The following is a 24584-nucleotide window of genomic DNA, read 5'->3' on the forward strand; positions in this document are numbered from 1 at the left end:
CAGCAACAGGAAACCATGTCGGCGTGGAGATCAGCGCACCACGTGACCAGGCGCCGCGCCCCACTGACAAGACTACACTTCCCGGCAGGCTGCGGTGATGACGTCAGCAGGAAGGGCTTGGTCCCTTGCAGTTTCCGTACAGAAGCCGGTACCAGAGTGCAGTGCGGCGTGGAGGCCCCGGGCAGGAGGGGATGAGGAGACCGGCTACCGGGGGGCAACATGGGCAACATATTCGGCCGGAAGAGACGGAGCCGGGTCACTGAGCAGGACAAGGCGGTGCTGGTGAGCAGTGACTGTAATACACCCGCTGACGGGTCACCTGAGCTTCCTCTCCAGGGATGTCACCCGCCCCCTCCTCCCTTCCCCGTTGGCCACTGCCACAGTAACACAGCTCTGCCCTGTCACCCACTGCCTGTTCCCTGAGTAGTCCTCTTACAGGTAGTGCCCTCCCCTGTGCCCATTCTGACCCCATGACCACATCTACATGAAGTGCCCATCCATGTTCCACCTGTAATGACCTCCTCTATGCCTTTACCTGCTTCTTCCTGTCATCAATCATGTCCTCCCCCATGCCCGCTTCTTCCTGTCATCATGTCCTCCCCCATGCCCGCTTCTTCCTGTCATCATGTCCTCCCCCATGCCCGCTTCTTCCTGTCATCATGTCCTCCCCCATGCCCGCTTCTGCCTGTCATGTCCTCCCCCATGCCCGCTTCTTCCTGTCATCATGTCCTCCCCCATGCCCGCTTCTGCCTGTCATCATGTCCTCCCCCATGCCCGCTTCTGCCTGTCATGACCTCCCCCATGCCCGCTTCTGCCTGTCATGACCTCCCCCATGCCCGCTTCTGCCTGTCATGTCCTCCCCCATGCCCGCTTCTGCCTGTCATGACCTCCCCCATGCCCTCTTCTGCCTGTCATGTCCTCCCCCATGCCCGCTTCTGCCTGTCATGACCTCCCCCATGCCCGCTTCTGCCTGTCATGTCCTCCCCCATGCCCGCTTCTGCCTGTCATGACCTCCCCCATGCCCTCTTCTGCCTGTCATGTCCTCCCCCATGCCCGCTTCTGCCTGTCATGTCCTCCCCCATGCCCGCTTCTGCCTGTCATGTCCTCCCCCATGCCCGCTTCTGCCTGTCATGTCCTCCCCCATGCCCTCTTCTGCCTGTCATGTCCTCCCCCATGCCCGCTTCTGCCTGTCATGACTTCCACCGTGCCCTCTACTGCCTGTCTATTTCTACCCCTAGTATCAACCCCTGTGCCATTCTACCTGTAATGAGCACCTACCTTCCCTCAACCCTATTCTACCTGTTGTGATCTTCTCTATGCCTCTTCTGCTCTCCACCCGCTCTTGCCTGGAATGACCTCCTCTATGTCTTTGATGCCTCTGAGGACCTCTGCTCTGCCCATTCTTCTGGATGTTACCCCTCCAGCTTCCATGTTGCTCCCGTCACATATTCATACACCATCTCTACGACCAGTACCTAATTTCTAATCCTTACACCCAGAGCCGCCTAAGGCTACTTTCACACTCGCGTTTTGGGCTGATCCGTCATGGATCTGCAAAAACGGATCCGTTACAATAATACAACCGCATGCATCCGTCATGAACACCATTGAAAGTCAATGGAGGACGGATCTGTTTTCTATTGTGCCAGATTGTGTCAGTGAAAACTGATCCGTCCCCATTGACTTACATTGTGTGTCAGGACGGATCCATTTGGCTCAGTTTCGTCAAGCGGACAGCAAAACGATGCAGGCAGCCTTTTGGTGTCCGCCTCCAAAGCGGAATGGTGACGGAACGGAGGCAAACTGATCCGTTTTGGACCGCTTGTGAGATCCCTGAACTGATGTCACAAAGTGAAAGCCAAAACGCCAGTGTGAAAGTAGCCTAAGACGTTCTGCAGCTTTCTTAATACATCACTTCTTTAACAAGATCATTGCTTGGTGTCTGAATAGTGAGTGCAGCTCTGGAGTATAATACAGGATGTAACTCAGGATCAGTACAGGATAAGTAATGTAATGTATGTACACAGTGACTGCACCAGCAGAATAGTGAGTGCAGCTCTGGAGTATAATACAGGATGTAACTCAAGATCAGTACAGGATAAGTAATGTATGTACACAGTGACTGCACCAGCAGAATAGTGAGTGCAGCTCTGGAGTATAATACAGGATGTAACTCAGGATCAGTACAGGATCAGTAATGTTATGTATGTACACAGTGACTCCGCCAGCAGAATAGTGAGTGCAGCTCTGGAGTATAATACAGGATGTAACTCAGGATCAGTACAGGATAAGTAATGTATGTACACAGTGACTGCACCAGCAGAATAGTGAGTGCAGCTCCGGAGTATAATACAGGATGTAACTCAGGATCAGTACAGGATAAGTAATGTATGTACACAGTGACTCCACCAGCAGAATAGTGAGTGCAGCTCTGGAGTATAATACAGGATGTAACTCAGGATCAGTACAGGATAAGTAATGTAATGTATGTACACAGTGACTGCACCAGCAGAATAGTGAGTGCAGCTCTGGAGTATAATACAGGATGTAACTCAGGATCAGTACAGGATCAGTAATGTTATGTATGTACACAGTGACTGCACCAGCAGAATAGTGAGTGCAGCTCTGGAGTATAATACAGGATGTAACTCAGGATCAGTACAGGATCAGTAATGTTATGTATGTACACAGTGACTGCACCAGCAGAATAGTGAGTGCAGCTCTGGAGTATAATACAGGATGTAACTCTGGATCAGTACAGGATAAGGGCTCTTTCACACTTGCGTTGTCCGGATCTGTCGTGTACTCCATTTGCCGGAGGTGCCCGCCGGATCCGGAAAAACGCAAGTGAACTGAAAGCATTTGAAGACTGATCCGTCTTCAAAATGCGTTCAGTGTTACTATGGCAGCCAGGACGCTATTAAAGTCCTGGCTGCCATAGTAGTAGTGGGGAGCGGGGGAGCGGTATACTTACAGTCCGTGCGGCTCCCGGGGCGCTCCAGAATGACGTCAGAGCGCCCCATGCGCATGGATGACGTGTCCATGTGATCACGTCATCGATGCGCGTGGGGCGCCCTGACGTCACTCTGGAGCGCCCGGGGAGCCGCACGGACGGTAAGTATACCGCTCCCCCGCTCCCCACTACACTTTACCATGGCTGCCAGGACTTTAGCGTCCCGGCAGCCATGGTAACCATTCAGAAAAAGCTAAACGTCGGATCCGGCAATGCGGCAAGTCTTCAGGATTTTTGGCCGGAGCAAAAAGCGCAGCATGCTGCGGTATTTTCTCAGGCCAAAAAACGTTCCGGTCCTGAACTGAAGACATCCTGATGCATCCTGAACGGATTTCTCTCCATTCAGAATGCATTAGGATAATCCTGATCAGGATTCTTCCGGCATAGAGCCCCGACGGCGGAACTCTATGCCGGAAGAAAAGAACGCAAGTGTGAAAGAGCCCTAAGTAATGTAATGTATGTACACAGTGACTGCACCAGCAGAATAGTGAGTGCAGCTCTGGAGTGTAATACATGATACATGACTTCACCATTCCGGCCGAGGGAAAGCCACAATTTTTTCAAACTACTGTAAAAATGTCCTATCCTTGTCCGCAAAACAGATAAGAATAGGACATGTTCTATTTTTTGTGGGACCGTGGAATGGACGTGCGGATGCGGATTGAATGGGTCCGCATCCAATTCACAAAAAACGCTGGTCAGATGGGGACCGAAACTACAGCCCTAAGTGTGATAAGTGAACATTGTGTTCAGTAAAAAATTAACTATTTATGCTCCTGCAGTGATACCAGGATACAGTGCACGGGGATAAAACAGCCAGGAGTTGAGATTTTGAGGGATTATCCTAATCCGCTTGTCTGTAAACTCAGTGCTCAGGTGGATCTGACCCAGATTATTATGACCCTCCTGTAGTCACGTCCATTTATCTATTGACTCGTGTATGGCAGAGTTACAACGACAAACGATGTTTAAAGTGTGACACCCCTTTACAGGGGTGCATGCCGTTATCTGTATGTCCTTGGTGCCTGCCAGGATGCAGAGGAAAGACGAGTAACTTAAAGGGCTTGTATAAGATTAGAAAGAGCGCCATGTCTGGTATTGCATCCTGTTCCCTTTGTGTATTCTTTATACATTTCTTAACATGTTTCTAATTCCATCTGTTGCAGCAACTGAAGCAGCAGAGAGACAAGCTGAAGCAGTATCAGAAGAAGATCACGCTACAGCTGCAGCGAGAGCGGGAGGTGGCCAAGCAGCTGCTGCACGATGGCAAGAAAGAGTATGTTACTGCAGTACTACACTACTGTCCCCTGAAATGTCATCTGTTTCTAATGCCACCCCAGGGTGTCAGTGTATGGTGGGGTTCCTCAGAGCTAAGAACTGTGCAGGACCCCTGCCTGACAAACAGGGTATCCTCAGGAGGCCCCCAGGGTATTTAAGAGGTTTTCCTAAGGTATAAGCTTACCTATCCACAGGATCAGTGATAAGTATATGAACATGGGGATCCAAGCGCTGGGCCCCCATCAGTTACGAAAACGGGGTCCTGAGTCCATTGATTCTTTATGAAACTGCTGAAGATGGTCGAACACTTTACTCTGTTATCTCCAGCAGTCACCTACAGAATGAAAGGAGCGGCAGCTCCTAGGCTTTACTGCCTCGGATCCCCCATTATTAATGCCCCATTAGTGCCCACCATTATTGGTTCCCAGTATAAAGAATGCCCCCATTATTGGTTCCCAGTATAAAGAATGCCCCCATTATTGGTTCCCAGTATAAAGAATGCCCCCATTATTGGTTACCAGTATAAAGAATTCCCCCATTATTGGTTCCCAGTATAAAGAATGCCCCCATTATTGGTTACCAGTATAAAGAATGCCCCCATTATTGGTTACCAGTATAAAGAATGCCCCCATTATTGGTTACCAGTATAAAGAATGCCCCCATTATTGGTTCCCAGTATAAAGAATGCCCCCATTATTGGTTACCAGTATAAAGAATTCCCCCATTATTGGTTCCCAGTATAAAGAATGCCCCCATTATTGGTTACCAGTATAAAGAATTCCCCCATTATTGGTTCCCAGTATAAAGAATGCCCCCATTATTGGTTACCAGTATAAAGAATGCCCCCATTATTGGTTCCCAGTATAAAGAATGCCCCCATTATTGGTTCCCAGTATAAAGAATGCCCCCATTATTGGTTACCAGTATAAAGAATTCCCCCATTATTGGTTCCCAGTATAAAGAATGCCCCCATTATTGGTTACCAGTATAAAGAATGCCCCCATTATTGGTTACCAGTATAAAGAATGCCCCCATTATTGGTTACCAGTATAAAGAATGCCCCCATTATTGGTTCCCAGTATAAAGAATGCCCCCATTATTGGTTCCCAGTATAAAGAATGCCCCCATTATTGGTTACCAGTATAAAGAATGCCCCCATTATTGGTTACCAGTATAAAGAATGCCCCCATTATTGGTTACCAGTATAAAGAATGCCCCCATTATTGGTTCCCAGTATAAAGAATGCCCCCATTATTGGTTCCCAGTATAAAAAATGCCCCCATTATTGGTTCCCAGTATAAAGAATGCCCCCATTATTGGTTCCCAGTATAAAGAATGCCCCCATTATTGGTTCCCAGTATAAAGAATGCCCCCATTATTGGTTCCCAGTATAAAGAATGCCCCCATTATTGGTTACCAGTATAAAGAATGCCCCCATTATTGGTTACCAGTATAAAGAATGCCCCCATTATTGGTTCCCAGTATAAAGAATGCCCCCATTATTGGTTCCCAGTATAAAGAATGCCCCCATTATTGGTTACCAGTATAAAGAATGCCCCCATTATTGGTTACCAGTATAAAGAATGCCCCCATTATTGGTTACCAGTATAAAGAATGCCCCCATTATTGGTTACCAGTATAAAGAATGCCCCCATTATTGGTTCCCAGTATAAAGAATGCCCCCATTATTGGTTCCCAGTATAAAGAATGCCCCCATTATTGGTTCCCAGTATAAAGAATGCCCCCATTATTGGTTACCAGTATAAAGAATGCCCCCATTATTGGTTACCAGTATAAAGAATGCCCCCATTATTGGTTACCAGTATAAAGAATGCCCCCATTATTGGTTACCAGTATAAAGAATGCCCCCATTATTGGTTCCCAGCATAAAGAATGCCCCCATTATTGGTTACCAGCATAAAGAATGCCCCCATTATTGGTTACCAGCATAAAGAATGCCCCCATTATTGGTTCCCAGTATAAAGAATGCCCCCATTATTGGTTCCCAGTATAAAGACTGCACTTGCTAGGATATGCCCATATTGTCTGATAGGTGCAGGTCCCACGAGAACAAAGCGGAGAGCACTGTGGCTGGAGGACCCCGGGTTTCCTGTGGTCCATCCACCACCAAGCGCTGCTCCCATAGAGGTGAATAGGAGCGCACGCGCGGCCCCTAGGGGGCAGACGGAATTAGCCGAGCCAGAGCTCGGCTATTTTCGGCGGCCCCATAGAAATTAATGGAGGGTGGCTGCATTAATTTCCCCTCTCCATTCTCATTGTAGGTGCGATATGACCCCATTGTCTGAGATGGCAAAACCCCTTTAATGTGTAGCAAGTGTCCCCAGATGTGCAAGTGGATGAGTTTTTTTGTTGTTGTTGTTTTTTAACCCCTCATAGGCTATTTTTCCCTTGGTGTAGCCTTCTTTTATGGCCGTTAGGCGGGAGCACTCCTGTCTAAACGGCTGTTGAAATTAGTTCTATTGATTTCCAAGAAGTCGGTCTGGCTATGACAGACAGTTCGATGGCTGTTAAAAATAACGGCCATGTGAAGAACACCATTGACGTCAGTGTGTTCTGAAAAAAAAAAAGCCCATGTGAATGGGGCCTAAACCTGTCACTCAGGACCTATCTCTGTTAGTGAAAGTGGAGAACTACCATAAAGGACATCTAGAGGAATCAGTGTGGTCATATATTACATAGACACTTGTTAATACCGTAGTTCCCCTTAAATTAGAAGTCTGCAGCCGCCTGCGAGTTTCTCAGCAATTAAATCATGTCACCGGGGTTTCAGGGGCCAGAAGAGCTGTTCGCCTGAGAGTCTTCATTTAGGCTAATTTCACAGGAGCGTATTCAGTCTGCGTGACAGGAGTTTTTCCCAGACTAAACACTGCTCGTCTGACACAAACTAACAGCATTATAATGATTTATAATGCTGTGTGTTCCTGGCCACCGCAGCTGTACGGAATTGTACTGACGGCATAATTCAGTACAGCGGAGGTTGGCCAGGAACGCACAGCATTATAAATCATTATAATGCTGTTAGTTTGTGTCACAGGAGCAGCCTTCAGTCCGGCAAATACCCCTCGCACATGGAGTGTATTTCACGGACCGAATACGCTCCTGTACAATTAGCATTATAGGAGAAGTTCTTCAGATCCCTTTAATCGTTGTATAATGACCTGTGAGGATAGGTCACCAATAAAAATAGCTTGGACAACCCCTTTAAGATGCCCATACATTTTAAGTGAAAGTCGACCAATCCTGCTGATTTCTTAGATGTATGGGGGTTTCCCGACTGGCCGGCGAGTGGCGACAGCAGATGCTATGGGATGGAAGCATTGGCAAGTGTTTGTCCCCTGCTTGTTAAGCCCCTGCTGGAGCAGGTAGGGCATTCACTTGGCACAAAGTGTTGGTTAAATGTCTCTGATATACCACTACAAATGGTTACCTCTGCTTCTAGATAACCCATACCCACGTGGCACAGACTATGTGGACTGTCAGCTTTGGGGTCCATTCACACATCGTGGTGAAAGCATGCATCACATTGCCACGATTTTGTGAAAATTCCAGCAAAAATGCCAGTTGAGGACAAGACGTGATCTCATCCTTAGAGTGAAATCTGTTTTTCCTCTTCACCCTTTAGAAAAGCCAAACTGCTGTTAAAGAAAAAGCGATACCAAGATCAGCTTCTGGAGAAGACGGATAATCAGATCAGTAACTTGGAAAAAATGGTGAGTCCCCCACCCCCTTATCAGTCCAGGGTTTAGGATTTCAAGGCCTTAGGACAAAGATCAGCAACCTCCGGCACTCCAGCTGTTCTGAAACTACAACTCCCAGTATCCTCATTTCAGTTTACAAGAACAGCTGAATAAGTGCATGCTGGGAGTTGTACTTTGACAGCAGCTGGCATGCTGAAGGTTGCTGATCCCTGACCTAGGCTATATGCACACGACTGTATGTATTTTGAGGTCCGCAAAAAATACGGATGACGTCCATGTGACATCCGTTTTATTTAGTTTTTTTTCCGGATCCATTGTAACAGTGCCTATTCTTGTCTGCAAAACCGACAAGAATAGGACATGCTCTACTCCACTATGGAACGGACATACGGATGCGGATAGCACACGGTGTCCTGTCTGCATTTTTTGCGGACCCATTGAAATGAATGGGTCCTCGTCCAATCTGCAAAAAAAACGCAATGGACACAGAAACAAAATACGTTTGTGTGCATGTGGCCTTAGGGTATGTTCACTCAGGATCTAAATGGCAGCAGAGAAAGCCACCACAAGTCTGGCGAATCTATGTGTTGCAAAGGATGAAAATTCCCAGCATAAAATGTCATGCCAGGGATTCAAAATCCACACCGCATGTCACGCTGATTTTTACGCACGATGTGGATGAGATTTAAGTCTCATCAGCTTTGCTGCTACTGTAAACCCTGTGGACTTTGTCCTAAAATTCCTGAAAGGACAATCTGCAGTGTATCCAACCCATGGGATCTACATCACACACATAGTTTTTTGCGTTGTAGCCCATTGCATCCTGGTAGAATGTTTAGACTGCATGATGATTAGTGTTGTGCGAACTTGTGTTATCTAAGAATTCCGTTATGGATTCCGCTACCACGGACCAAAAGTTATGGTCCGTGGTAGCAGAATCTATAGATAATCCTAACCCGAACTTTGTACGCCAAACTTGAAAACACAAGTTCGCTCATCCCTAATGATGATGTGGTTCTCCTAGAAGAAGGTAGGGGAGGGGTTCCCATTCGCACCACTCCTGAATTCTGAGCGTCTGGTTGTTATCCTCACTTTCCTCAATGTAAATGTCTTTATTTGTAGGTTGAACACATAGAATTTGCACAGATCGAGATGAAAGTAATTGAAGGTTTGAAAATTGGTAATGACTGCTTGAAGAAAATGCACGAGGTGAGTTTGTCCCCAGGGATAAGTGTTAATTTTTTTTGGCCAGGGGAGAATTTATATAATGTATTTATTTTTATTTTTTCTAGATTATGTCCATAGAAGAAGTGGAGAGGATCATGGATGAAACCCAGGAGGGAATAGAATACCAGCGGGTAAGCTATAAAGCATCTGTTTATTTGTTGTGGCTTGGAAGGTCTTAAAGGGGTTCTTCAGGATTTTTATATTGATGGCCGATCCTAAGGATAGGCTATCAATATCAGAGCGGCGGGGGATCGACCCCCAGCATCCCCCCCAATTGGCACTGGAACTACACTGCTCCATCCACTGTCTATTGGACAGAGCTGGGTCAAGTGAATTGGAGCAGCGCTGCAATAACCAGCTCCAGTGGACGGAGCTGTGTATTTCCTGAACAGAACAGCTGATGCCTGGACACAGACCCCCCACCAATCCGATATTGATTGGACACCCAGATTGAATGTGGCTGTTCTTTCCACAGCAAATTGATGAACTTCTAGCAGGAAGCATGACGACAGAGGACGAGGAGGCCATCTTGGAGGAGCTGGAGGCCATCACTCAGGTAAGCAGGGAAGGGGTCTGCAATTAAATTATTTGGCAGGTTAAAGGAGAACATGGTCGCACCCATGGGTGAAAGTTAGATTCCACTGGTAAAGCGCAAGGTCCAGGGGACAGCACCCGTCACGTATGGAGGAGGCTGAGCTCCTGAGCCCACTTCATACAGTCTCTGCACATGTGTGACATACGTGCACAGGGGTTAAAGGAGAAATCTACTCCAACTGATCTTCTGTTATAAAAGCCTGAGGTCACAGACTCCACCAGTGTCCTCTTTTCATGAAGGACCCAACTGGTTGATCCTTGAAGCAGTTAAAGGGTAAATGATCTTCAGATATGTCATGGATACAAGCGAGAAGACCATACAGAACGCTGTAACCCTTGAGGACTGCTCAGAGATTTCCGGTAGTGGGAAAATGACCGTGAAATCAGTGGCAGCTTCATGAATCTGGAAATCATTGGTGGTTGGCCATTGCATCTTTTCACTTCTCAAGCTCATTGAATTTACCCTACATGCCAAGTTCACATGTTGCAGATTTCCCCTGGATTTGTGGTGTGGATGCCCCTCTGCAAATCTGCATACAAGTCTGTGGGATATTCCAGTCCCCATCTACATGCTGCTGGTTCCTTCATGTCTGCAGCACACACATTATCCTGCAGAGTTTTCCCGGATTAGTTGTGGATTTCTCCCATGTCCTTCAATAGAATTTAAGGCCACAAGTAAATCTGCGACTCTGACAAGTGTGTTATGAATTTACTTGCAGATTTGGTGCCGATTTCATCCACTTCAAATACGTAGTGTGTAAATTTAAAGGGGTTATCCAATTCTAAAAATGCCCCCCCACAATGCCCGGGCCTCTCCTATAGAGCATACTTACCCCGGTACCTGAGTCACTCCGGATCCCTGCACGGCCGCTGATGCATCTTCCCGTCACGTGGATCAAAACATACGGTGACGGCGTTGGGGTGCAGCCAATAGAAGGCCGCAACGGCGACCAGCCCCCTTGCATCTCGGATAACGTCACCCGTGTTGCTAGGGAGGCTGGTCACCGCCACGGCCAGCTATTGGCTGCACCTCCGTGTCTCCGGATATTTTGATCCGCGTTACAGGGAGATGCATCGGCGGCCGTGTAGGGATACGGAGTGACGCAGGGAGCGTGGTAAATATGAACTATAGGAGGGCCCGGGCATTTTTAGAATTGTAAACCGCATTAACTGCTTCTACGCACAGCTCAGCTCAACATGTTGGGTCTCAGAATGTCTGCAATCCTGCAGAATGTCAGAGACCCCATACAATAGCCTGTTTATGTCTTCCATAGGAGTGGAAACCTAATTTATTATAATGTTTGATGCAAACCCTGTGTGCATTGGGTTATTCCAGTAGCTTTTAAGTGCTCTTTATAGCTGTGTGGGACGTCGCTCCATGTGCTAGAACAGGGTTTATCATCTTGTTCCTTACAGGAAGAACTGGAACTCCCAGAAGCTCCCAAGGAGCCGCTCCCAGAACCCACTCCAGGTAGTTCCTTGTTAATACTGGGGTACTAGGGTGACTGACGGGTGCCTCCCTGCTTATAGGTCACTGCAGGACCACTTTCTGGGGAGAATACATCTGTAATTTGGCACCAGTGGGGTATACTATTATTTTTGTTTTCTGATGGATTCGTACAGAATTAAGTTGGAGGACAGTAGGTCCCTATTAGTCCTTAGGCAGAATTAAGGGAATCTGTCACCAGCGACCTCCCTATCAAACTGTTTGCATAGACACATCACTGAGGTTCACCCGATTTTCTTCTGTTGATCCGAGGCTCTGTTCCTGATTTATGATACTCATTCCTAATATGCAAATTAGGCCATTGGTGCAATGAGGGCATCACCATTGCTCTTGTTGCACCCCAGCTCCACTTCTTTCTGTGATCAGTCCCCCCCTCGCTGCTTTTATTACTAGGACCAGGCAGTGGGGCAGGGGCTGGCCACAGAGCGGAGCTTGGATGCAACAAGAGCAAAGGTGACACCCTCATTGCACTAAGGGCCTAAGTTGCATATTTAGGAAAAAGTATCATAACTCGGGAACGGAGACTCAGATCAACAAATGAAAAGCAGTGTTTTAATAAGGAGAACCACAGCGATGTGTCTGGAAACAGTTGGATAGGGAGGTCGCTGGTTACAGATTGCTTTTATGTCTCAGTACAATTTGGAGCTGTAATGCCCATGTGCATGAGAGCTAATGTTTAATGGGAATTTTAGTTGCTTAAAGGGGTTGTCCAATTTAGAAACTTTTATATAGTCTATTTTCATTCACCCTATTAGAGAAAATTTTGATAATAAATGGGGTACTCTTTTCAGGACCCTCATCTCTTGGCCAGAGTGAAGAACAGTTAGGCCCCTTTCACACGGGCGAGAATTCTGCGCGGGTGCAATGCGTGAGGTGAGCGCATTGCACCCGCACTGAATCCGGACCCATTCACTTCAATGGGGCTGCTCAGATGAGCGGTGATTTTCACGCATTACTTGTGCGTTGCGTGAAAATCACAGCATGTTCTACATTTTTTTGACGCAACGCAGGCCCTATAGAAATGAATGGGTCTGCGTGAAAATCGCAAGCAAGTGCGGATGCGGTGCAATTTTCACGCACTGTTGCTAGGAGACGATGTAAGTAAATTGCTAAGTGTTTTACTGTATTATTTTCCCTTATAACATGGTTTTCTGTATTCTTAATATAGAATGCTTACTAAATGTGGCTTTAGGGGTTAAAAAAATAAATAAAATGAACTCACCTCATCTTCTTGTTCGCACAGCCGACATCGTCTTCTTTCTTCTTTCAGGACCTGCAAAAGGACCTTTGATGTAATCGCACTCACCACGTGGTGAGCGCGGTGACGTCAGCGCAGGTCCTGCTGAATGGAGATAGAAGATTTCTGTCTTCATTCAGCAGGACCTGCGCTGATGGTGGTGAGCGCGATTACGTCATCAAAGGTCCTTTTTGCAGGTCCTGAAAGAAGAAAGAAGATTATGCCGGCTGCGCGAACAACAAGATGAGGGGAGTTAATTTATTTTTATTTTTTAACCCCTAAAGCCACATTTTAGTAAGCATTCTGTATTAAGAATGCTATTATTTTCCTTTGTAACCATGTTATAAGGGAAAATAATAAAATATACAGAACGCCTAACCCAAATCCGAACTTCAGTGAAGAAGTCCGGGTACCACAGGTTTTTTTTTATCACGCGCGTGCAAAACGCATTGCACCCGCGCGATAAAAACTGAACATCAGAACACACAATCGCAGTCAAAACTGACTGCAATTGCGTACCTACTCGCACGATTCCCTGATCGCAGACGCAACGCATTCGGACACGCTCGTCTGCAAGGGGACTTACGCAGACAATTCATTTGAATGGGGATTGGGTAATGCTTAAAGAGGTTATCCAAGTTCTAAAATATCCCCCTCCAATGCCCGGGCCCCTCATATACATTATACTTACCCCGCTCCACGGCACCCGCATCGCCCTGGATCCCTGCACGGTCGCCGCTGCATCTCAAGAGATGGGGGGGGGAGCAGCCAATAGCAGGCCGCGTCAGTGACCAGCTTCAAGGGGGCTCATCACCTTCCCCCCTTCCCCAATCACCAGATGTTTTTAGCTGCGCCACTGGGAGTATATGATCATGGTCACTGAATGACATTTTTTAGAATTCAGATAACCCCTTTAATTTTACTATGTGCGGACTGTGGGCACTGATTTTCCTATCTATTAAAGCTGAGAGGGACCCTTCTAGCATGTAGGGCTGGTCCACTTTTTTATTTTTTGGGGGGAGGAAGGGGGGGTTATGTCTTACTGATGGATGGAGGACACCTCTTTAATCTGTGGACGCCCTTTGGAGGCATCTTGTGTTTTTTCTTAATATACTGACTTCCAAGCAGCAGTTCTTTTTTCTAGAAATGTAATTTTCCTCTTTCCTTCCTTTTCACAGAGAAACAAGCCGTCAAGAACAAACCCAAACCACAGATGGTGGCCGCTTCCTAACCTCATGCCCAGTTTGTGCAATCAGAAAGTCTATTTTTTTTTCTTCTGGTTTTTCCCCTTTCTCTTCTACTCCCGGAGGGAGCTCCGTGCCGTGTTGTGCTGGAACGCTCTGCCAACCATTCCTAGGAGGAGGGGGTAGAATCCGGCTGTGTGCTAAACTGCATCGCCCTCTCTGGTTTACATTGGGGAACCTCTTCCAGCCTGGAGAGGTCATATCTCCTTCCCGAAAGCCTCTCCAGCCTCCGCAGTAGGAGGATGGACGGAGACCTCATGCACTCTTTAATAAACTGCATTGGTTTAGTTTTGCCATCACTCAGCCTGCGTTGTCTATTGTAGATGATCCCTTCCCTAGGTCGCGGCAGTCGCGCTCCACCAGTATTTCGCTGTTCTCACGCTGTGTAATGAATGTTTTTTTTCTAGTGTGGGCATTTAAGTGGCTTTTAATACCAGAGATTAAGTGAAGCAGACCGAATGCTTTGAGAAGAGAACTGCTGCCTGCACATTAACCAGGGAACATGTAGGGTCACCTTCCATGGACCGCCCACCGTGCCAGGTCCAGGTCTTGAACTTTCTTCTGTTGCTCTTATGTTGGATGGTAACAGTTGCTGACGCCCATTACTTCTACATGATGGATTTTGGGGATTGTGCATGCTTAGTTCAAATCAGTTTTTTAAATGTATACCTAATTTCATATGATGAATATTCAGAATAAAACACTAAAAGTACAGGGTCGCTGCCAAAAATGACGTGGTTATCAGTTTACATCATAGGTTTGGTCCTCCGTCTGGCCATGTGATACGGCATGGTCCTCCCTAGGAGTGTGAAGATGATTAATTGTGGTGCTGAACCCCGTCGTACTGGAGTGCCCTAAAACTGTGGCGTATAAGGCTCCATTCAGACGTCCGTAGTGCATTGCGGATCCGCAATACTGCCGGCCGGCACCCCCATAGAAATGCCTATTCTTGTTCGCAATTGCGGACAAGAATAGGACATGTTCTATTTTTTTTCCGGAGCCGCGCTCCGGAAATGCTGATGCGGAGGGCACATAGTGTGCTCTCCGCATCCATTCCGTCCCCATGGAGAATGAATGGGTCCGCACCCATGCATTATACGGACGTGTGAATGGAGCCTTAGGGGCGGTGTATGCACTCCAATCACTGCTGGATAGGGCAGGCTGTCTGATGTGGAACTACTGGACTCAGCATGTCTTCTGGAGCATAATAGGACTCACGGCTAGAGGCGTATCTAGTGGAGGCCGCCTCTATGGATGTCGTATGTCTAAGATGGACCCTAATCAATGCATAGTCAAAAGTTTTACAACTTTGTAATATTCTGTGTGTTTCATTTCTCGAAAATTATCAGGATTTCTTCTTGAAGGTGAATGGAAGGATTTTTTTTTAATCTTAAGCGGTTGAGAACCAATGTCCCACTGTCACAGGTGCACAGCATATACTTGAGCTGTCGGGGTTCAGTGCTACAGAGAGGAAGCGGCTAAGACGGTGCAGCCAAAAACCACGCTGACATGTAAGAGGATTGATGAGAGATGACTGTTCATTGAGGGTAATGGCCACACAGTTGCCCATAGAACGGTGCAGCCGTTGACAATACAGACCTACTGAACAGTGCGGTTTTCATTAGATTATTAGAGCCCGCTGTTGCCCTTTCAAAGGTGCGGTCCTTTAACACAGCACGACCACGTCACAACCGTGACACCACCACTGCACCATGTGGTCGTACCCTAATAGTACACATTGTCTCAATGTTGTAGCCTCACCGTGTGCCGCTGCCCTAGGAGGCTTCTCTGCAGTGTTATTTGCAGTCTGCATTACAACGCAGGTTCTAATATAATCAAATGGACTAACACATATTATCCGAAAGTTACCTCGTTATTGATGCCCCTCCTCCACACGTACATTCACAATCATTTATCTTCTGCATAGAAGGGGCGTTTTTATGCAGCCTGTTCACGTTAGGCGGGCAATGACCCTAATCAAATGTATAGAGTATTGGTTCATGTGATTGTAAAATAAGCAATTGTCTAGGACTGAGTTGTCTGCAGCAAGTTTTGTGACAAAATTCACATGTGATTTACGGCAAATCTGCGGCGGATAATTTCTGGACCCAGATTTATTTATTTTTTTAAATCGGACCATTTTTATTGTCATTTTGCATTTAGGGCCCAGCTTTAATGTAGATAGAAAATGGTTGTGTAACTAGAAAAAAACTCCTGCCAAAAGGTATTGTGTTACGCTTAGTGCAGGTTCCTGACACGCCAAAAAGACCTTCCCAGTGCCATGCACTGCCCCCGTGGGGCCCTTCACTAGGCATAGCACAATGTGAGTTTTCCTTTAAGGGCAGACATCTTTTTTGTGATAACTGGTTTCTGGCATTCGGTGAAGCCTCTGACACCTTTGACTGTAATCAGTCTCTCAGGCCTTGTAGACGGTGGGTCTAGTGATGCAAACTTACTCATCGTAGCTGCGGGTACTAGACCTGCTGTCAAGCTGAAACTTGCGCTCGGGCACGGATTGGAACTTAAAGAGGACCCGACATTACAATATAAGTACCTGGCACTGTAGGGCATTATTAGTAGATGTCATCGCTCAATTACTTTTTTATATATTTTTTTTTCAGATCGACTGCTCTTTTGCCCCGCTGTGCCCCCCATTCTAGTTATGCTATTAGCTCACGTCTGTAAAGAGAGAAGATGCCAGGTTTTCTTCAATCACAGTAAAGCGCGTCACGGCCAGGGTGAAGGAGATGCCCCCTGAGAAAAGCTGGCATCTCTTCCTCCCTGTACTGATGCTCTATATTAGCATACAGGGCATGGAACCAGAACAGGGGGCACAGCGGGGCAACAGAGCAGCTGATCTGAAAAATATATATACAGCGATGACATCTATTAATAATGCCTTAGGCCCCTTTCACACGGGCGAGTTTTCCACGCGGGTGCAATGCGTGAGGTAAACGCATTGCACCCGCACTGAATCCGGACCCATTCACTTCTATGGGGCGGTGCAGATGAGCGATGATTGTCACGCATCACTTGTGCGTTGCGTGAAAATCGTAGCATGCTCCTCTTTGTGCGTTTTTCATGTAACGCAGGCCCCATAGAAGTGAATGGGGCTGCGTGAAAATCGCAAGCAAGTGCGGATGCGGTGCGATTTTCACGCACAGGTTGCTAGGAGATGATCGGGACCCGATCATTATTATTATTTTCCCTTATAACCATGGATCATGTGATGGACCATGTGATGAGCGCAGTGACGTCACCACAGGTCCTTTTCCTCACAGATGAAGACAGAAGAGATGCCGGCTGCGCGAACAAGTGGATTAAGGCGAGTTAAATTATTTTTTTTAACCCCTCCAGCCCTTTTGTACTAAGCATAACCTTGTTATAAGGGAAAAAAATTACAATCTACACAACCTTGAACCCAAACCGGAACTTCTGTGAAGAAGTTCGGGTCTGGGTACCACATTCAGTTTTTTATCACGCGTGTGCAAAACACATTGCACCCGCACGATAAAAACTGAACAACGTAACGCAATCGCAGTCAAAACTGACTGAAAATGAAACCTACTCGCGCGAGTTTGCCACATTGCACCCGGGACGCCTCCGGAGCCAAAACATGACGCCCGTGTGAAAGAGGCCTTACAGTGCCAGGGTCCGGCCCTGGAAAAACCTAAAAGTGGCCCCAATGTTTTAGGTGGGTCCAAATTGACAGAAGATGGGGCCAATAGAAGTTGGCAGGGTTAGCAATACCATAGTGCGGCACAAAATACCATCCCACAGAACCAAATACCACAGTGCAGCACAAAATCCTCCCGAGGATCTGTCCTTCTGTGGTGGCCATCAGTAGCTGCCACATTTTGTCCTCCTCCTTCTCCAGCTGTTTCCAATTAACATGGAGCCAGCCCTACATTCAGGCTAGGGCTACACAGCGACACTGTTCACGGCCAGGATCGCTGAGTTCCAATAGAAATGAATGGGATTGCTGCGGCAGTCGCAAGAAATCCAGCCATGTTTGATTTATTGCACAGTGTCGCTGTGTAGCCCCAGCCTTAGCATGCTGCCTGGAATTCCTCTAATATTGACCCCTATAGTGCCCCCCGTAGTATGCACCTGGGCAGCGGCAGTGAGAAGAGCTCGGGTGGTCTTGTGGGGCATCGACCCACCGGGAAAATTCCCTGTAGAATCTATTGCCAGTCGCCCCTGCTTGCACTGGTTTCAGTCCTTTGCTTTGCCGAAATCAGTCAGTTTACATTGTGGCATGGTAGAGCTGGGCTTGAGAAGAGCCATTAATGCTGACATACAGGGGGCACCCAGTAATCACGTGACTCCTGGGATTAACGCAAGAAGTGCACCTGCTGCCTTAGTGGTGGTCCGTGTGCACCACATTATTATCTGCAGCCTTTAAACCAACCAAGGGCCATTCCATTCATTGCCTTGTGCACTGATCTCAAGGCACAGAACCCCTGTTTTCTGAAGTGTGGTCACCCTGGGTGATCCCATGCCATGAAACCCCTGTTCGCGGCTGTGTGGTCACCTACCAATTGAAATACAATCATTGACAAAGATTATTTTTTTAAATAACGCACCCAGATAGAAATGTTGGATTGCTGCAAAACTTGGCATGCAGTTATGATTCAGGCAGATAAGCATGAATACAGGTGTGGACGGATTAGATACTGGGTTTTGCCACAAGAGGGCAGAAAAGTGCTTTCCCTGCTGTCTTATAATAAATAAATAAAAATGTCTCAGAGGCTACTTTTGGGTAGTGTACCTCCTGGTGAGAGATTGTTGACTGCTCGACATGTCTCTATGATGCACTCAGATATTTTGCCCAGTCGACAGACTTTGAGAGGGAATTCATCATTGGACAGAGAGTAGCAGGATGTTCCTTTCGACAGGCTGCCCCCCTTCTAGGCCATTCTGCCCTAGGTGTTGGGAGCAGTGGTTACATAAGGGCATGCACACAATGAACAGGGTCCAGACAGACGACCAGTAGAGAGGATTGTTTGATCCACCAACAGGCATGAGCAGCTCCATCCGTTTCATTGTCCACCATCCAGACACAGGCGGTACCTTCATTACACATTGGCGTTGTTGTGCCCATTACAAGTCCTGACATTGATTACCAGCCACCGTCACCTTTGCAGTGGTGTCGTGAATGACACAACAATAGTCACAACAATAGACAATCACAGTCTGCTTAAACTAATAACCCACAAAGAATTAAATGTTGCCATGTTTTTATTGAACACACCATGTAAACATTCACAGTGCAGGTGGAAAAAGTATGTGAACCCTTGGATTTAATAACTGGTTGAACCTCCTTTGGCAGCAATAACTTCAACCAAACGTTTCCTGTAGTTGCAGATCAGACGTGCACAACGGTCAGGAGTAATTCTTGACCATTCCTCTTTACAGAACTGTTTCAGTTCAGCAATATTCTTGGGATGTCTGGTGTGAATCACTTTCTTGAGGTCATGCCACAGTCTCTCAATCGGATTGAGGTCAGGACTCTGACTGGGCCACTCCAGAAGGCGTATTTTCTTCTGTTTAAGCCATTCTACTGTTGATTTACTTCTATGCTTTGGGTCGTTGTCCTGTTGCAGCATCCATCTTCTGTTGAGCTTCAGCTGGTGGACAGATGGCCTTAAGTTCTCCTGAAAAATGTCTTGATAAAGTTGGGAATTCTTTTTTCCTTCGATGATAGCAATCCGTCCAGGCCCTGACGCAGCCCCAAACCATGATGCCCCCACCACCATACTTCACAGTTGGGATGAGGTTTTGATGTTGATGTGCTGTGCCTCTTTTTCTCCACACATAGTGTTGTGTGTTTCTTCCAAACAACTCCACTTTGGTTTCATCTGTCCACAGAATATTTTGCCAGTACTGCTGTGGAACATCCGGGTGCTCTTGTGCAAACTGTAAACGTGCAGCAATGTATTTTTTGGACAGCAGTGGCTTCCTCTGTGGTATCCTCCCATGAAATCCATTCTTGTTTAGTATCATAGATTCGCTAATAGGGATGTTAGCATATGCCAGAGACTTTTGTAAGTCTTTAGCTGACACTCTAGGATTCTTCTTCACCTCATTGAGCAGTCTGCGCTGTGCTCTTGCAGTCATCTTTACAGGACGGCCACTCCTAGGGAGAGTAGCAGCAGTGCTGAACTTTCTCCATTTATAGACAATTTGTCTTACCGTGGACTGATGAACAGCAAGGCTTTCGGAGATGCTTTTATAACGCTTTCCAGCTTTATGCAAGTCAACAATTCTTAATCGTAGGTCTTCTGAGAGCTCTTTTGTGCGAGGCATCATTCACATCAGGCAATGCTTCTTGTGAAAAGCAAACCCAGAACTGGTGTGTGTTTTTATAGGGCAGGGCAGCTGTAACCAACACCTCCAATCTCATCTCATTGATTGGACTCCAGTTGGCTGACACCTCACTCCAATTAGCTCTTGGAGATGTCATTAGTCTAGGGGTTCACATACTTTTTCCACCTGCACTGTGAATGTTTACATGGTGTGTTCAATAAAAACATGGTAACATTTAATTCTTTGTGTGTTATTAGTTTAAGCAGATTGTGATTGTCTATTGTTGTGACTTAGATGAAGATCAGATCACATTTTATGACCAATTTGTGCAGAAATCCATATCATTCCAAAGGGTTCACATACTTTTTCTTGCAACTGTATATCATCTTTCGTGATGAATCCAGGTTCTGTTTGGGATCAGACGATGGTCATGTTCCAATATAGAGGCCTCGTAGTCAGCGCTTCAGTCCTGCCTTTGCTGTGGAGCAACACACTGCCCCATGTCGGTGTGATGATCTGGGGAGACATCATATATGTCAGTTGGTTACTCCTAGTAGGGCTACGAGGGACATTAACAGCTCAGCGATATGTGCGGGACATCCTGATGCCATAGGTGCTCTTTCCACTGGTATTTTTTGACAGGGTAATGCTCGTCCACACAGAGCAAGGGTTTACCAGGAATGTCTCCTCCAGATTACACCACCACCTTGGCTGCCCGGTCACCAGATTTAGGCTCCATTCACACGTCCGCAAAATGTGTCCGCATCCTTTCCGCAATTTTGCGGAAAGGGTGCGGACCCATTCATTCTCTATGGGGACGGAATGTGCTGTCCGCATCCACATTTGCGGATCCGCACTTCCGCATCCGTGCTTCCGTTTCCGCAAAAAAAATAGAACATGTCCTATTCTTGTCCGCAATTGCGGACAAGAACAGGCATATTCTATTATGTCGGCAATGTGCGGTCCGCAAAATGCGGAACGCACATTATGCTTTCCCTTGTTTTGCGGATCCGTGACTCCGTGTATCCGCAAAACACATTGCGGACGTGTGAATGGAGCCTTATAGCCAATCAAACATTTATGGGACCTTCTGGGTGCCAACTTCACCCACCTACGAGTGGGCAGGATCTACAGGCCCAGCTTCAACATCTGTGGGCAAATGTGCTGAAGGACACCATATGGAACGTATATGCCCAACTGTATCTCATCCTGTATCCAGGCTAGAGGAGGCCCCACAGGGTCCTAGAGCCTCCTTATAATTTTTACCGCTTTCCCCAATAAACTTCTCCTTCCCTCTAATATTGTAATCACTTCCATATATCCTCATTACATTCACACATAGAAAGTTTCATCCAATTCCAACAACTCCTTCTTGGTCCGGTATTTTATTATTTTATTTCTCAATGAATGTACATATACACCATATACTTGAATAGATCCCTATAACCCTTTGCCTTTCACCTAGGATGTCCGGTGACCTGACACGTGATTCTGTATTTTCACTTTTATTACAGATCACTTAATCCTTCGTATAGTGAAAAATTCTGCAACTTTCTAATAATCTTTCATTTCTCACCGTTTCAAGATCCCTGCTTACCGTGAGTGAATAGAAACACTCTGATTCACATGCAAAATCCCACAATTAAATTTTTTTTTTTAGTCTCTGTCCTTTTTGGGGTTGTGGATACAAGGATGATAATCAATGAAGATGAGAACCTGTAGCCTCAGTCTATTGGATGTGGGCGAGGAGATCGAATCAGATAATACATGAGCATGCTGCGTGCTTCCCTTCTGTAGGCACTTGAAATAGAGCTTGTGAGCGCTCCGGTCATGTCGGTTTAGTAAATGTATCCCACATGAAATAACAATTCTGGGGTATCTGCTTAGAACTCTGCATTTTGTCGTTCCTCTGTTATTCCTCCTGAATATGTCTGAATAAATTGATGGGTGTTATTGTTCCCCTAGTCAAAAAGGTGGTTTCCACACACATTCGGCACGGATTGGACACCAGCTGGTAACGCCCACTTGTCAATTTATTAATAATTTTATTTCTTTTTTCAGGAGGAATAACAGAGGAACTGCCAAATGCTGAGTTCTAAGTGGCAAAGCTCAGAATTACTTCTCAAAGGATAAAAGTCAGGAGAGAAGAAAGTGACCTGTTCTGGCCCAAGCTGTGCCTCCATTGCCTGCGCTTGTTTAACGCTTGCCGCAGTCTGGATAGAGAAGCAGAAGCACTGACAATCCAGAGATGCGATTGTGTCGGAGCTTCGCTGTCTGCTGTACTCCCACGTAGTGCGAGCGTGGGATGCTCTCCTTGACTCAGCTGCATTTCACCCCTCACATTGTGATCCACTTAAAACAGGGACATTTCACCCACCTCCTACTGAGTAGGATGCTGAGAAAATCAGACCCTCACGCCTTCGGTTTCCTATAGTCTCATTGATTCAACGAAGAAGGTTGTGCATTGTCATAAATATTCCGCCCCTTCATCCACCATTGTGATAATAGCAGCACATGCCCCCCTGCTCCTCTTCATCTACAGTAGAAACAATCATGGCAGTACCTAGTTTCACCACCAGGGGGCAGTCACAACCTTTAAAGCTGTATGCGGCTCCTAGTACCTGGCATGGTGCAGTTATATTGTTCGTTACCTGAAGTAGCAGCATGGATTTATAAAATATTGGGCGGTGCTGACCCTGATAAAATGTTACAGCCTATAAACTCAAGTGCGGTTCATTTTTTTTTTTGCTGAGCATGTCCCCATGCGACAAGAGGTCACCCACTGTTCCTGCAGCATCAATCCACAGTGAAAGACAGCTTGCAGCAGAGTAAGGCCTCTTACACATGGCTGTTGACCCGCCATGCTGTAGACCACAAATTGAGGTCCGCAATGCGCGGGCACCGACCGTGGGCCAGCCGCATGCGGATCGCTGACCCATTCACTTGAATGAGGTCCGTGATCCGTCCGTTCCGCAAAAAGATAGAACAAGTTCTATTTTTTTGCGGAATGGAAGCACGGAACCCCACAGAATCACTCTGTAGTGCTTCCGTTCCGCACTGCATCTCCGGATTTGCGGACCCATTCAAGTGAATGGGTCTGCATCCGTGATGCGGAATGCACACGGCCAGTGCCCCGTGTTTTGCTCGCCCACCGTATGCGGGCCGCAATACGGCCACGGCGGGACAACGGCCGTGTGAAAGAGGCCTAAATCTCCCCTCCGTTATCTCTATATGGCCTGGGTGATGTTCAAAGAGAACAATTCCTTTAGGCACTATGCACTGGACGGTGTCCGTTTTGTGGTCTGCATTTTATTTGATTTGCTGACCCATTGACTTCAATGGGTCCACTGTCCACGTTTTGAGGACATATTCTATCTTTTTGCGAAACAGACTGCAGAAAGCAGACAGATGATCTGTTCTGCAAAAAGATAGAAAATGCAGACCACGGACCAATTGAAGTCAAATCATTTTTTTTAGACAATCGCTCAAAATGGCATTGAAAAGTTGTCTTCTCAAAGAAGATGGCCAACATGCATGATACATGGTGGAACTTGGTCTGAATAAGAGGGTATTCACCTCAAAGAGGTGGTTTTCTGGAGAGGTTTCACTGTATACAAGACTCATGTAACTGCCTGTGCAATGCAGAACGTACTGGTACTTAAAGGGGTTTTCCAGGCTTTTTCATATCAATATCGGATCGGCGGAGGTCAGACACCTGGCACCTCCGTCGATCAGCTGTTTGAGGAGACGACACTTGCTATGCACAAGTGCCATCTCCCTTCTCTCATCCTGTCCGCTGCTGCTGTCCCATAGATATGCAGCAGCCGACAGGAAGAGAGAAGGCAGAGGGTACGTGTGCACAGAGCGTGTCGTCTCCACCGAGAGCTGATCGGCGGGGGTGCCAGGTGTCGGACCCCCGCCGAGCTGACATTGATGACCTATCCTGAGGATAGGTCATCAATATGAAAAAGTCTGGAGAACCTCTTTAAGGGCCCTTTACATGGGCCGAGAATCGCACAGATTATCGCTAACTAGCGTTCATGTAAACACTCGTTAGCGATGATTGGGCAGTGGAAAGATGCCGCCGATTACACGACGAATCTTTGTGAACACGCAAAAGTGATTGTTTACAGGCAGCAGATCGTGCCATGTAAACAAAATCACCTGCCGGCAGACAAGTCCTTATGGGTAAGAGTGATGGCAATGTAAATGCACTATATATACACTGCTCAAAAAAATAAAGGGAACACTTAAACAACACAATGTAACTCCAAGTCAATCACACTTCTGTGAAATCAAACTGTCCACTTAGGAAGCAACACTGAGTGACAATCAATTTCACATTCTGTTGTGCAAATGGGATAGACAACAGGTGGAAATTATAGGCAATTAGCAAGACACCCCCAATAAAGGAGTGGTTCTGCAGGTGGTGACCACAGACCACTTCTCAGTTCCT

The 24584-nt window shown here is 46.7% G+C and overlaps 1 protein-coding gene and 1 long non-coding RNA gene across 2 annotated transcripts in view; one reads left to right on the forward strand and one right to left on the reverse strand.

The window, feature by feature from the left end:
* LOC121006142 overlaps window positions 1-24584 on the reverse strand; it is a 978004-nt gene that overhangs the window by 182202 nt on the left and 771218 nt on the right. The gene's annotated exons all lie outside the window — the stretch shown is intronic.
* Window positions 123-14118, forward strand: CHMP6 (charged multivesicular body protein 6). Its single transcript, XM_040439089.1, has 8 exons — window positions 123-282; window positions 4180-4289; window positions 7935-8022; window positions 9133-9219; window positions 9303-9368; window positions 9713-9793; window positions 11248-11302; window positions 13754-14118. The coding sequence occupies exons 1-8, from the start codon at window positions 220-222 to the stop codon at window positions 13804-13806; spliced, it is 603 nt and encodes a 200-aa protein (XP_040295023.1). The 5' UTR covers window positions 123-219; the 3' UTR covers window positions 13807-14118.

This window comes from Bufo bufo, chromosome 6 (assembly GCF_905171765.1).
Source record: "Bufo bufo chromosome 6, aBufBuf1.1, whole genome shotgun sequence".
Taxonomy (NCBI): Eukaryota; Metazoa; Chordata; class Amphibia; order Anura; family Bufonidae; genus Bufo; species Bufo bufo.

Coding starts and splice junctions, on each gene's coding strand:
- CHMP6 (XM_040439089.1), top strand. CDS start 220: ATGGGCAACATATTCGGCCGGAAGAGACGGAGCCGGGTCACTGAGCAG. Junction 283..4,179: donor AGCAGGACAAGGCGGTGCTG/GTGAGCAGTGAC, acceptor CATCTGTTGCAG/CAACTGAAGCAGCAGAGAGA. Junction 4,290..7,934: donor CTGCACGATGGCAAGAAAGA/GTATGTTACTGC, acceptor TTCACCCTTTAG/AAAAGCCAAACTGCTGTTAA.